We start from the raw sequence: 15,076 nt of genomic DNA, 5'->3' as shown, positions 1-15,076 counted from the left end.
TGGATAGTAAAAAGTTCTAGATGTACAATTAAAAGGACTGGAGGAAAAAGTAAGATAAAGGTGAATGGTTCAAATTGGGAACAGAGTAGATTCCAAGAGCACACTATCAATGTACTTAGTTTGAGATCACCTTAAAGTCTTTTTTGTTTGTTTGTTGCTTTAGGTCTCTTCCAACACAATTGAGGTTATATGAGAGACCGCTGAAACAAAAAAACAAGCAATCTAACAAAAATAGTACAAATGTAAATCAAAATCATAACCTAAAGATATCATAAGCTAAATTATAAATAACCAAGAACAAACAGGCAGAAGATTTACAGAAAAAAAAATATCCCCTGTCAAAAATACAATCACAAACCAAAGAAGCAGGATAGGCTAGTAAAGAGAAGAAGAAACGACATCACTATCGGATCGTACACCCATGCGAACATCATAGGTATATGATTCAAGGGTGATGCTCCCATCCAACCACCCGCTCACCTTAAAGTCTCATCCAGTCACAAGCAGAGGTTCCCACTAAGAGGAATACACTCAAATGTTTTACAAATCATATATAATATAAAGAAACATAATACAGTGCATAACACAGAGATGATTTAAAAGGAAAAAAATATCATCTCCCGAAACTAACTATACATTTGACTGTTTACCTCCCAGCCAGGGTAAAAAACCAAGTAATCTCATTCCAAGACAAAGACAGAAAGCAATTGGAAAACAAGACAGGGGGATAGCAGACATGGCAAGTACCTCCCTGCCCACTATGGGAGTTCAGGAACCCCTACCAGAATTATCAGATTGCATCAATTACAAAATGTGAGCAAATCTTATATTGGATACATTACTTAACCAGTAGCCAATGCGAGTTCTTAGCCATAAACAAGACCACCAGCACTGTTCTGAGCCAATAGAAGGAATTTCATCTATCTTTAACAATGTTAACCGGGAGAGAATTGCAGAACCAAGTTTGATAGAATAAGTGTACTTACTAACAAGACAGAAAACCATATTGGTAAAATGCCCCCCCCCCCCCACACGAAAAGAATTTCTCACACGCCAATGGTCATTGAGGGCTAAGGATAAAAGATGCAGCAGAAGTAGGCGGCGCATTGGCTTTCCTCAGATTTTGGACGGTAACCACCCCCCCCCAATAAAACAGTCCAAAACCAATGAAATAAATATTACATCAACATTCCATTTATTCGCATAAACCTCTCTGATCGTAATAGCCAAATGAACATGTCTGATGGTAAAAGTGACATTTTGTTGTAGAGTAGTAAAAACACTGTTCTTGATTGAACTTGAGAGTTTAGAGTTGTCTCCTCTTGGCCATCTCTTCTGCTTTGAGTTTCTCCAACTTGGTAATTCGGGCCTGTGACTTGGGACCATTGACACCACCACCCCATTGTTTACGGATCTAGGGAGATGAGGAACATACTCATGCTTAATTAAAGGTCAAAGCATGTTAATCAAAACAAACAAAAAACCACACACACAAACTAATCTGTAGAAACCACACACAACAGCTACGAAAGATTTTAAAACCCCAACTGGGATTATGCCAACAGCAAGAGTTTCTCTTTCTCTTAATACCAGTCTTTTAAGACAGCCGGCATTTGCTTCATAATTGAGCTTGGAACATATTTCTAGCGCACAAACAACATCCCTGAAAATGTCAGAGCAACCAATAGACAGATAGTATGCCAATGCCACCCACCACACATAGTTGCGCCAATCTTCATCACATGAAACTGCAACTATTTTGGATTGGATTGATTAGATTTATCCACAAGCAGTACCAAAATATGTATCAATTGTATTTGCTTGATTTAGGCTTAAAAAAATATGGAATCCAAGAATGAAAAACTTATTTTTTTTTTGGAACTAATGTTTGGCGTAGCTCACGGTGATGACTAACTAAACACTCCAAATTCAAAATCTCTCATACAGACTCAAAACTGTGAAAGTTGTGTCATGAACGATATATTATTTCACAAAAAATTCCAACATTCCCAAATAAATGTTCATTCTTAATACAACTGTTCCCACCTGGTTAATAGTTCCGTCCTAAAAAAATAATAATTAAAATTTGGGAGATCTGTCTGGTTTATGCTGTTGACAGGATGTGAATATGGGGTTTTAGTTCCCTGAACTGAATGCCCTCCCAGGTTGGTTGTGGTATCAAAAGTAATAGAATTACAGGTACCTTCCATAACAGGTAACACATTTGCTGTATGTATGATTTGAAAAATTGGTCCGAAGCAGCTATTAAAACCCCCAACTTTTCTTCTATTTCTTATGTAAATTAATAAATACTAGATACAATATGGACACATCATAGCCCAAACAGGGATCACAAGACTAATCTGGAATTTCCCACAGTTTAATAAGTACTCTATTGTCAAGGTATTTAAAGCTCTAAGTGCTACTGTTGTTGCCACCAATGTCATCTCCCCATCATACCCTTCCACTTCTCACCAACAGCTTGCCTTTGAGCAGTGTGTAACACTTAAGGCACAGCCAACAGATGGGGGGACAGGGGAAAGGTGAAAGAGGACAGGGACGGAAAGCACCTATAGACTTCATACCGATGTGAATATTTAACCAACCTCCACAATTGCCAGATATGCATTTCGATGAATATTATGTGTTATTTCCACACAATAGAAAAAAAAGACAAGGGTATAACAAAAGTATGAACACAAAACTTACCTCCTCATAGCGGTCATTGAAATTGACCTTGATAGCTTCCACCAGCTTGTTCAGATTGGGTTTGTCCTCTCTGTTGAGAGAAAAATAGACAAAAATGTTAGTGGGACTGCGAAAATAACTTAAAATCCAAGAGGTGTTCTTATTGTCCTGCCACCATTTCTCCACTTGCCTGTCTACTCAATTGTCATGCAAATCTAGATTTGTTTTTGCGTTTAGAGGTTCCACTTCACTAACAAAATACATGGGTCATTTAAGGGGGAACCACTGGTAAGATTTAAATGAACTTTGGCAAAATTATCAATGTTAAAAAGATATTTGATTCATTGATGCATCTCAACAGTTATAGATAGCTATTTGAAAAACATTGTGTCAAGTTGACCGTAACAAATTATTGTAATGCTTAATCATACCCATATACAATGCAAGTTGGGACAGGACCTTTTTGTTTGAGATTTCTGTGTTGGTATCTTACAAAGAATATGAAGGGAGGGGGGGGGGGGAAGGGAGAAATGCGGGCTTAGGTAAAGTCCTATTATAATGAGGTGTAGCATTAAGTGTGCCTTGTTTCATTCAATAACAGGTGGAATAATGTTCCCCTTTGCGTGTACTATACTTAAAATAAGACAAAACCAGCAAGTTGTATTGTTGATTACACACTCAGAATGTGACAACTTTCTTTAACCTACGAATCCAGTACCCAATCCCTACAACTCCTCCGTTATCTCTCTCACCCCTAATCACTTCTTTGAGTTTAACAAAATGACAGTAACAGCCTCATGTCATCAAAGCCTCGCTAGCCCCAAGTAATAACGGTACGCATCACACACTGGTCAAACATGCCTGGCATAATCCCCCCATACACACTAACCAAATACATTTAAATCGAAATAGAGAGTGGTGACAACTTTTGTTTCTGTAAAATACAAACATAAGGCAAAAGAATTTTTGTCAACAAATGTGAAAGTTAAGGTCCACTATATTTGAGATTTCCATGTTAGTGTTAGCCCCAGATAGTGTTCGAGATTTTTTCATTGCCAGTACAATGAAAATAGAGGGATTAAAATGGGAGAATCCTGTGATGCACTGTAATAAGTTTATTTCTGATATAATTTAACATAGTCTGAAGTATTCACGGATTTTCCCACACAAAGATACATACTACTGAGATGGCTAAACTTGCTCCTCCAAAATTTCTCATGCTCTTTGTTATAATAACTAGTTTGAAAAAACACAGAGGAGCACATTTTAATATAGTGATTAATTTTTTTTTATAAATACAATGGAACCCATGTATAACAGGAGTTGTAAAGAGCTGATTTTTCTCCCTCTTTCCCTTTAGTAAAATACCAGCTATAGCAGGGCAGAGACGCCAACTTTAAATTTGGCTCACAGGAGTTTCAGACACCACTCGTAGGAATTTCAATGCCGAAAGAGGAATTTCCGAACATAAGAAAAAGAAATTGGAATGGTATTTGGCAGTGTTTACATATTGTATAGTTCTAAATAGATAACTGATTAGAATTATATTATGATACATAAACACAATCCCAAAGTTTCCTTATTTTAAGTGAAGTAAAGCACCAAAACCCAATGGTAGAAATTGTAGTACTGGTGGTAGTGATGATGATGTGGTGTTAGTGGTTGTTGTTGTAGTAGTAGTGGTAGTGATGATGATGTGGTGGTGGTGGTTGTAGTAGTAGTGATAGTGATGATGATTGATGTGGTGGTGGTGGTTGTAGTAGTAGTAGTAGTAGTAGTGGTTGTAGCAGCAGCAGTAGTATAGTAGTAGTAGTAGTGGTTGTAGCAGTAGTAGTATTTAGTAGTAGTAGTGGTTGTAGCAGCAGTAGTATAGTAGTAGTAGTAGTAGTATAGTAGTAGTAGTGGTAGTGATGACGATGTGGTTGTGGTAGTTGTAGTATTAGTGTTAGTGATGATGACGTGGTGGTGGTGGTGGTTGTAGTAGCAGTGGTAGTGATGATGATGTGGTGGTGGTTGTAGTAGTAGTAGTAGTAGTAGCAGCAGTAGTAGTTGTAGTAGTAGTAGTAGTAGTAGTAGTAGCAGCAGTAGTATAGTAGTAGTAGTAGTGGTTGTAGCAGTAGTAGTGGTAGTGATGACGATGTGGTTGTGGTAGTTGTAGTAGCAGTGGTAGTGATGATGATGTGGTGGTGGTGGTTGTAGTAGTAGTGGTGGTAGTGATGAAGATGAGGTGGTGGTGATTGTAGTAGTGGTGGTAGTGATGAGGTTGTGGTGGTGGTTGTAGTAGTGATGATGGTGATGTGGTGGTTGTAGTAGTAGTGGTAATGAGGATGATGTGGTGGTGGTGGTGGTGGTGGTTGTAGTAATATTAGAGGTAGTGATGATGATGTGGTAATGGTGGTTGTAGCAGTAGTGGTAATGATGATGTGGTGATGGTTGTAGTAGTAGTGGTAATGATGATGTGTTGGAGGTGGTTGTAGTAGTAGTGGTAATGATGATGTGGTGGTGGTGGTTGTAGTAGTAGTGGTAGTGATGATGTGGTGGTGGTTGTTGTAGTAGTTGTGGTAATGATGATGATGTGGTAGTGGTAGTAGTGGTAGTTGCAGTGATGATGATGTGGTGGTGGTGGTTGCAGTAGTAATGGTAGTGATGATGTGGTGGTGGTGGTTGCAGTAGTAATGGTAGTGATGATGTGGTGGTGGTTGTAGTATAAGTGATAATGATGATGTGGTGGAGGTGGTTGTAGTAGTAGTGGTAGTGATGATTAGGTGGTGGTGGTGGCTGTAGTAGTAGTGGTAATGACGATGAAGTGGTGCTGGGGATGGGTGTAGTAGTAGTGGTAGGTGATGTTGCAGTGATTGTAGTAGTGGTGGTAGTGATAATGTGATGTCGTGGTTGTAGTAGTAGTAGTGATGATGATGGTAGCTGTGGTAGTGGTAGTAATGATGATGTGGTGGTGGTTGCAGTAGTAGTGGTAGTGATGATGGTTGTAATACTGGTGGCAATGATGATGTGGTGGTTGGAAGGTGGGGGGAGGGGTATCCTTGGAACAAATTGACCTCACCGGAATTTGACGGAAGTTGCCCGGAGCCCGGAATTTTTTGCTCCAGACCGGAGCTTTTTCCGGTGAAACCGGAGTTTTGACATCACTGGCAGGGACTATAAAGAACCTAATCAGTTTTATAAAAAGAGCGCCAAAACCCAATCAATATCTCCAAATTCATTGTATATATAGTTCAAAGATGACATCACTCAGGTCTTTGTTATTGTTTTTTGCCATCCGCGTTTATGAGTAATGCTCATGAACTGTATCAACCTGACTATAAAAGTTTATGGATACACACAGTTTTGTGTGTTGGTCCGTTATACTTCCGGATGGCAATGAGCTTCTTAGCCAAGCGCATACTATCTATTAGCCCGCATTACATGCAGGTAAGCCTACAAATAAAGGCAACACTTTTAATATGGGCAAGTGTTTAGTACAAAAAAAAACACACAACGGCCAACTTTAAAGTGTTAGAGGGAGACCCTACATTAAATGATAAAAAAATTACGATGTATGCAATTTGAGTTGTTTCCCTCGAAATTCAGCTATAAAGAGGACTTGGCCTAATAAGAAACAGAACAAATGGACAGTTAAAAAAAAGGAGAAGGAGAGAGAGAGAGAGAGAGAGAGAGAGAGAGAGAGAGAGAGAGAGAGAGAGAGAGAGAGAGAGAGAGAGAGAGAGAGAGAGAGAGAGAGAGAGACACTAAGATAAATAAATGAACTTACGGGTGAACATCTGTGAAAGCTAAACTGGTGGCAGTCTTTCTGTGAACAACTTGTCCCAACCGAGCCTTACCCTTGACAATGCAATAAGGAACTCCCATTTTACGGCACAAAGCAGGAAGGAAGATCACAACCTGAAGATAAACAGTAAATCACCGTAATGATTTGAATTCTTTAAAAAAGAGAGAGAGAAGAAAAAAAAAATTCACTGATTAACCAACACCCCCCCTCCCAACATACAAAAAAAAAAAGATAAAATAAATTATATTTCAGCCTCCACCACTACTAACAGCACTTCAAAACTCAAGGAGTCCATCGTCCCAATGAAAAAAGAAAAAAGAAGAAAGCCCTAGGCTTCACACAGCGGTCATCATCCACTTACTAATCAGACAGACAGATACCTGATCAGTCACTAGTCTCTCACCCCACACTCTACGTCCAACACAATCAACATGTGAATCGGTCACTAACCCTTTATTATAACATCATGGCATGTTACATAAAGTACATAGAAAAATATAAACAGTACACACAATGACTACTATTTGCCCAACCCACACCCCAGCTCAATTCCCACTAGTTATTTGTCCCATAGCTCTTTTCATCAACTGGGTACTAAACTTGCAATGCACACCCCTGTAATGTTCCAAAAAATATTACCCCACTACAGTCATGCATGATTCATATGAATTTTATAGGAACAACTGGGATTCTAAAATTTGCCAATGCATCAGAGGCAGTTGTTTGCGAGCTGTACAGTACAACTTTCTTCAACTGAATACTTAATGCGTCAAAAATATAAAAAGAAAACCCTAACAATCCCAATGATGATGTCACCCATTCCCAATATCATTTTCTGACAAGTGTGCATTGAAATAATTTCAAAACATGCAATTTTTATATTGGTATATTCAGCAAACTGAAACTAATTGATATGCTTTCGTTTGAGAAACAAATGTGGTCAATGGATAAAAAAAAGGTAAACTGTCCAGTGAGCTCAGGTGTCAAAATATTCATCACATGAATACATTTCAGGTGAAGAGATTCAAGAATCATCATTGCAACACTGACAAAAATGCATCACAGAATTTGATGTAAGGAAACCAAGACAGCGAATTGTAATACAAATTAGTAATAATAAATGATTTTATAAAATCCATCAATAATTTCGAAAGCTTGGACTTTTACTACGGAAAAAGTACTTGCTAGATGCCTAAAATTTGGAATTTACAGAGAACACATGTTAATAATTTACCCTGCCACCTATAAGTTGTATCTCGAAATAGTTGTTGAAATATTGAAAACAGTCTGAAAAAGTGGGTGATTTCTACCGGTTCTAAAAGGTAAGACAAGGGGGAATTGGTTCAAATATGAAACATGTAGATTCCAAGAGCACACTAAAGTACTTAGTTTGAGATCACCTAAAAAGTCTCATCCAGACACAAGCACAGGTCCCTACTAAGAGGAATACACTCAAATGTTAACAAACCATATACAATATGTAAACAAACCATAATACAGTGCATAACAGAGAGGGAAAAAAAAAAATCACTTCCCCAAAACTATTTATGCATCTGAGTGTTTCACTCTCAGCAAGGGCATCCGGCCAGGGTTAGGAGAAAAACCAAGTAATCTCATTCCAAGACAAAGACAGAAAGCAAGTTGGAAAACATATAGGGGGATAGAAGACACAAGAAGTACCTCCCTGCCCACTATGGGAGGTCAGGGTCAGGAACCCCACTCCAGCAATTGTGATTGCTATACAAATAAATCAATTTGTGATCAAGGTAAAGCATCATCCATACTCAGCGCACCATGTGTATAGAATGGTGGAGTTATTTGTTACAGGAAGAAAGGAAGCTAAAAACAAAAGGAAGGGAACACTGCCCATCTGGCATGTACTGGGTGATTCACAAATATTTTACTAACAGGTCAAACACTACTATCAAATGTTGACAAATGCTGTGACACCAAGATTGTGATGGTGTATAGCATTGATAATATTTTAATTGTACATATGCAGTCAGTTTGGTCCAAGAAATTGAAAAAGCATGTGTCATTAATGTTAAAAAATAATCACAAAATTATAGATGAAGACAGGCTTACTCAAATCACAAAACCACAGCAGTCCCAACTTACTTCAATGGGGTCAACATCATGGGCGATGACGACAAGCTGTGCCTTCTTGGACTCAACAAGAGTAGTAATTCTGTTGATGCCAGATTTGACCACTGGGGGACGCTTCGTGGGAGTGTCAGCCTTACCCTCCACTCTTTCCTGAGCACGCTTCATCAACCTGATCTTCTTCTGGCGCTTGGTCTCTGGTCGATACTTGTCCAACAGCTTAAACAGCTGAATGGCTGAAAAGAAAAAGTAAATAAATCGGATAATCATGGGAATAAACCTTCAAAACCGTTCTAAAAAAGTTCAACACGTTGACTCGGATACAATGAAAGATTATTAGAACACATAAGACAGATCTGCCTGTGGAAAATTTACTGAATATTAAAAGATGCGAAAAATCAGCCTCTATTCATAATGGAACATACCTCACATAAAAAGTCTCTGTGGTAAGCAGACCACTCAGAGTTAGGAGAAATATCAGAAAAGTCTTTCAACTATACCCCGGAAGGACGCACATGGTTTTTTAAAAAGAGGCATTATATGCATGTTAACTGGAATCATCTTCCATCCAAAAGACATGGAGCCAGTTTATCAGAATAGCGGAAAATCACACAGAAAACCCGGCAGCTATGATAATAGGAAAGAAAAAAAAAGCCAACTATAAGCTCACTGAAAAAAAAGTCAATGACATGTGCAATACTTTCAGGTCAGACACAGTATACAGAGAGGAACAAGGAAGGTGTCAGCTTGAAAATGCCTTGACTACCAGCTGCATTTTCTAGCTATTTTCACTAATATACAAAGCAATTTATTTCAAGACTGCTCAAAACATTTTTCAGATCTCCATAATAACTGCAGGAACTGTAACATTGGGAAAACAATGGCGGAATAGGCTACCAACCCATTGGTTAATAGTTTCTAAAGCAACAGGATTTGGGATAAAGAGGAAGACAGCAAAAGCAACTAAAATGATGAAGATGAAAATGATCAATAAAAATTAAAAACCAATGCAGGAATTCAAACCTGTTTGCCTGTCAAGGGACTGAGAAAACTGGTTCACAGTTGGGGGAACCTTGAGACGTTGCATCAAGACAGACTTCTGCCTCTGCAGACGGATATACTTTGGCCATCTCACGTATCTGGTCACATCACGCTTGGGTTGGATATCCTGACCTATAGAAAAAAAAAAAAAATTATAAAAATAACACAAAAAATGAAGTCACTAAAAAAAAAAATATCATGAATGGCAACTTTCAACCCTTTAGGACAATAATAAATGCTTGAATATGGAGCGTCTTGTAGAAACGCCAACTTAAAAATTGTGTCACAAGAATTGTTTATACAGAATCCTATATATTTAGGACCATACAATGTGTAAACATCAAATACCATCCCTTTCATCAAATTAACTAAAGCTCCAAAACTGAACTGGTAAAAATGTCAAAATTAAATGAATAGTAATGATGTGGTGCTGCTGGTTGCAGAAGTTGTGGAAGTGACGATGCTGTAGTGTATTGTACTTAGAATTATGAGAAATAGAAATTTAATTGAAGTTGTCTTGTTATCCAGAATTTGTTTCTGTAGATAAGAGATTTATCATCTTTGGTTTTATACAGGATTGCCAATTGAGGAGGCAAAAATTTACAGAAATTTTAGGCAAAAACATTGACCAATCCCTTTCTTAAAAGAGACAACAGCAATGACAATTGATTCAAAATAAACAGAAGCAATTTTAAATGAAGTTGTCTAAATTTTGGTGGTGCACAACCAGTACATACCAATGCTGAAGTTTCTGCGCCTCTTCTCAAACAATGGCTTTACATCAGTCCTGGTAACGTAAGGCTTTTTCTTGATCTTTTTAGGTTCAACCTTCTTTGCAACCTTTCCTCCTTTCTTTACACCCTTAAATCCTCCTTTCTTTGGGTCACCACCTTTTGGAGCACCCTTCTTGGGGCCTCCAGTCTTTGCACCAGACGCTGGCTTAGGTGCCTGTGAAAGTAAAAACATTGATTTGAAAAATCTAGCCTCGAGCAAGAAACGCAATACCACAGTCAAACAAAAATCTATTAAAATCTTCCCCAGTTAGGTACTATGGCAAACGTCCATTTGGCACCTGAGCAGTGATCTGATAAATGGCCTAGTGGCTGTGACCTGATTTTTTTTTTCTCACTTTTGAGTGATAGGACTCGGAAAAATTTGCCTAGATTTATTTAATGGATGGATTTTAATGATTTGAATTTTAATACCAAAGTAGGGGTACCTACTTTACATTCATTAAGATATTGCAATGGAAAGAAAATTAAGCCATATTTTGTTATTCATAAAAAAACAAAACAAAACAAAACAAAAACAGCATTGAAACATTAAAATTCAGCCACCTTTTCCAGTGAAACCATTATTTTCAACTATCAAAACTGCTTCCCCAGGCTAACCTTCCAGCCGCTAAGCCAGTTATCAGCTCACTGCTGGAGTGCCAAATGGACATGTAGCAAAGCACCTAATTAAAAGATGAAAACGGGAATTATACAGAATGCGAATGATAGAGCATTCAATGCCCTTAATTCTTAATTTATCAAATTCTGTGAAAATACCAAGCCACAAATTATAACTAGTGGTCACGCCTGGCAGGCTAATGGGAGAACTGTGACCATGACAGATTTAAATTTAGCCCATCATTCATTTAAGTTTAAGTGCCTAGACTGTTAGTAGTAGTAGTAGAGAGACAAGTCCATGCGCAGAGACGCCAACTTTAAATTTGGCTCACAGGAGTTTCAGACACCACTCGTAGGAATTTCAATGCCGAAAGAGGAATTTCCGCACACAAGAAGGAATTGGAAAGGTATTTGGCATTGTGTTTACATATTGTATAGTTCTAAATAGATAACTGATTAGAATTATATTATGATACATAAACACATTGCCAAATACAATCCCAAAGTTTCCTTATTTTAAATGGAGTAAAGCGCCAAAACCTAATGGTAGAGATTGTTGTAGTACTGGTGGTAGTGAGGATGATGTGGTGTTAGTGGTTGTAGTAATAATGAAGATGTGATAGTGGTTGTTGTTGTAGTAGTAGTGGTAGTGATGATGAAATGGTGGTGGTGGTGGTTGAAGTAGTAGTGGTAGTGGTTGTAGTAGTAGTGGTAGTGATGATGATATGGTGGTGGTTGAAGTAGTAGTTGTAGTGATGATGATGTGGTGGTGGTATAGTGGTTGTAGTAGTTGTGGTCGTGATAATGATGTGGTAGTGGTTGTAGTAGTGGTGGTAGTGATGGTGATGATGTTGTAGTACAAATGGTAATGATGATGATGTGGTAGTGGTGGTTGTAGTAGTGGTAGTGATGATGTGGTGGTGGTTGTAGTAGTAGTAGTGATGATGATGATGTTGTAGTGGTGGTTGTTGTAGTAGCAGCAGTAGTAGTAGTGGTAGTGATGAAGATGTGGTTGTAGTAGTAGTGGTAGTGATGATGATGTTGTAGTGGTGGTTGTTGCAGTAGCAGTAGTAGTAGTAGTGGTAGTGATGAAGATGTGGTTGGGTGGTTGTAGTAGTAGTGGTAGTGATGTGGTGGTGGTGGTTGTAGTTGTGGTAGTAGTGAGAAGATGATGTGGTGATGGTGCTTGTAGTAGTAGTGGTAGTGAAGATGATGTGGTGGTGGTTGTAGTAGTGGTGGTAGTGATGGTGGTTGTAGTACAAATGGTAGTGATGATGATGTGGTAGTTGTAGTGGTAGTGATGATGATGATGTGGTGGTGGTTGTAGTAGTATTAGAGGTAGTGATGATGATGTGGTGGTGGTGGTTGTAGTAGTAGTGCTAATGATGATGTGTAGGTGGTGGTGGTGGTGGTTGTAGTAGTAGTAGTGATGATGATGTGATAGTGGTGGTTGTAGTTGTAGTAGTAGTTGCAGTGATGATGTGTTGGTGGTGGTTGCAGTAGTGGTGGTAGTGGTGATGGTGGTTGTAGTAGTAGTGGTAATGATGATGTGGTGGTGGTGGTGGTTGTAGAAGTAGTGGTAATGCCGATGGTGTGGTGGTGGTGATGGTTGTAGTAGTAGTGGTAGTGATGATGTGATGCTGGTGGTTGTAGTAGTAGTGGTAGTGATGATGTGGTTGTGGTAGCTGCAGAGATGATGATGTGGTGGTGGTGGTTGCAGCAGTAGTAGTGATGACGATGTGGTTGTGGTGGTTGTAGTAGTGGTGGTAGTGATGATGATGTGGTGTTGGTTGTAATGGTGATGGTAGTTTTAGTGGTAGTAATGATGTGGTGGTGGTGGTTGCAGTACTAGTAGTAGTGATGACGATGTGGTTGTTGTAGTAGTGGTGGTAGTGATGATGATGTGGTGGTGGTGGTGGTTGTAGTAGTTGTGGTACTGATGATGTAGTGGTGGTGGCGGGGGTTGTAGTAGTGATAATGTGGTGGTGGTGGTTGCAGTAGTTGTGGTAGTGATGATGGTTGTAATACTATCTAGTGGCAATGATGATGATGTGGTGGTTGGAAGGGGGTATCCCTGGAGCAAATTGACCTCACCGGAATTTGACGGGAGTTGCCCGGTGCCCGGAATTTTTTCCCTGTGAAACAGGAGTTTTGGCATCACTGCATGCGTCTATGACTATGTCGTCTTGTGGGTATGGCACTCGCTTTCAAATTGGAAGGTCTGGGTTTGAGCCTCACATGGCGCATAGTAATAGTAATAGTTGAGGGGATTCATTGGAAAAGACTCATTACTCACATTCTCTCATCACACCTGGCTGTCAACAGCATTATTTCTGTCCGAAAAAAATTGTACTATCGCCCAATTGTACAGGCTTCAACATGTCCTGTCCTACATAATTGAAAGTGTTGCTGATGGCCAGGGACCTCTGTAAAATAGCGCTTTGAGCATGTTTAGTGGATATTGCACTATATGAAAACTATGAAAAAAAGCTCAATTTGAAGTCCATAAATGTCATTGTCATTGGACCCACGCCCATTGCCATTGTCCGAGTCAGTGGGTTCGCGGTTGATCCTATCCGTATCGTCAAAATCAGAAGTCATACAGTAAAAATGATCTAACTGTAGTCAGCAGTTTCTTCACTTGACAGAGGGAACGTCTTTCTTTTGAGGTGGGGTGGGGGAGGAGCAGCTCTCTTTTCTTCGTCTTCTCTCGTCCTAGAGTCTTTCACTCATTTTCGGCAGCACCGGCCAACCGAGTTCGTTACTCCGTAGAGGGGGGGGGGGGGGGGGGATCAGAGCGATATTATGGACCCCAACTTGCTCTCATCCAATTCCCTTATTCTTCCCTTCCTGAACCTATTGCTGTTCATTCTTTGAAGATTGGGTGGCAGTGAGTCAAAGAACAACTGATATTACAATGGAGACAGAAAACGAAACTAGGAGTTCGATCAGAAAAACAATAACTAATTCAATAAATTGAATCCTAGAATTCCAGCGCCAGAACTTAAATATAATACCAATAGCTAAAGTTTTGGAATATATTAATTACAGTACGAAGTACTGCCTGATTAATTGGATATTAACAGATTCTATATGCTAACTGGATAGATAGTAGTCCTACCATGATCGAAGTTTATCCGGAAAAGGAATAGAGGAAAAATCAACAGTGCGATTTTCTAAACTTCCGGTCGTGACGAAAGCAAAAGTAGAAAGTAGAAAGTAAGAAATTTGGAGTTCCAAGCTCTTGGAAGAACTTCAGAGCAAGGAAGAAGAAACAAAATGGGTTGAAAAGATCACACAGACACTGGTAGGATTGTCTGGTTAGAAAATGAAAGTCTATTCTAAGTTTTACAGACAATTGTTGGATATTAGAAACATTATCTCGCTGAAACTTCACTGACTGAACTGCAGCAGTCATTATTTAGTAGTGACAGTACAGTCAGTCGAAGAAGTCAAGTGAGAGGGATGCTGATTTTGATTATTCTAATTTTTTAAAAAAGTATCTAGACGTCTATATAGAGTTTTTTTCTTATACACTTTTCTTTCTGCTAATAATAACGATGATAATTCGTTATTGTTACCAGATGATTCGACACCCGAGACTCGGGTGTATATTTCAACACCCGAAACTCGGGTAATGAATATTATTGAATTGTTGATCATTGATATTGTCACCAAAGTTGACACTCGAAACTTGGGTTGGGTATCTGTTCCAGATAATTCGGCACCCAGAAAAGTTATGTCTTTATTTCAGTTTGTTGTCTTTTTCTTATATTATTTTTGTCTTCTAAAATACTCCATACAAACTCACGGTTTCAGAAAAGGCAGATCATGTGAAACACAACTATCTAGTCTCTTTGTCGTTGGTCGATGAATTCTCACTGGAACTTGACAAAGGTGGACTAATTGACCTAATACTCTTTGATTTCGGTAAAACTTTTGATAAGGTATAAATCACCACATACGCAAATTCTCTACACGATCCAGAAATCTGGAATAATTGGTTAGACATTGACATAGATAGAATCATTTCTGAGCGACAGAACCCAACAAGTAGTTGTTGGGG

The 15,076-nt window shown here is 38.8% G+C and overlaps 2 protein-coding genes across 4 annotated transcripts in view; one reads left to right on the top strand and one right to left on the bottom strand.

The window, feature by feature from the left end:
- Positions 1-1,172: 1,172 nt before the first annotated feature.
- On the bottom strand, positions 1,173-14,264 carry LOC144979990 (large ribosomal subunit protein eL8-like). 2 transcript variants are annotated; one of them, XM_078927417.1, is made up of 7 exons: positions 14,132-14,264; positions 10,357-10,567; positions 9,602-9,751; positions 8,594-8,814; positions 6,458-6,588; positions 2,710-2,779; positions 1,173-1,414 (listed from the first exon to the last, which is right to left on the bottom strand). In XM_078927417.1, the coding sequence occupies exons 1-7, from the start codon at positions 14,132-14,134 to the stop codon at positions 1,307-1,309; spliced, it is 894 nt and encodes a 297-aa protein (XP_078783543.1). In that variant the 5' UTR covers positions 14,135-14,264; the 3' UTR covers positions 1,173-1,306. The 2 variants fall into 2 exon arrangements, with proteins under 2 accessions (XP_078783543.1, XP_078783542.1); XM_078927416.1 differs by lacking the exon at positions 14,132-14,264 and adding an exon at positions 10,957-10,989.
- The window catches only part of LOC144979988 (uncharacterized), a 35,251-nt gene continuing 34,353 nt past the window's right edge, over positions 14,179-15,076 (top strand). The window contains exon 1 of one of the 2 annotated variants that reach the window (XM_078927414.1): positions 14,179-14,317. The gene's annotated coding sequence lies outside the window, so the exon portion shown is untranslated. Of the gene's footprint in view, positions 14,331-15,076 lie in introns of both variants that reach the window. The other variant, XM_078927415.1, reaches the window with a different exon arrangement.

The sequence above is a fragment of the Berghia stephanieae genome, chromosome 9 (genome assembly GCF_034508935.2).
Source record: "Berghia stephanieae isolate SIO BIC M18660-M18661 chromosome 9, UCSD_Bste_1.3, whole genome shotgun sequence".
In the NCBI taxonomy this organism is placed as follows: domain Eukaryota; kingdom Metazoa; phylum Mollusca; class Gastropoda; order Nudibranchia; family Aeolidiidae; genus Berghia; species Berghia stephanieae.
The sequence above is the reverse complement of the archived record's forward strand: the minus strand, read 5'-3'. Positions and strand labels throughout refer to the sequence as shown.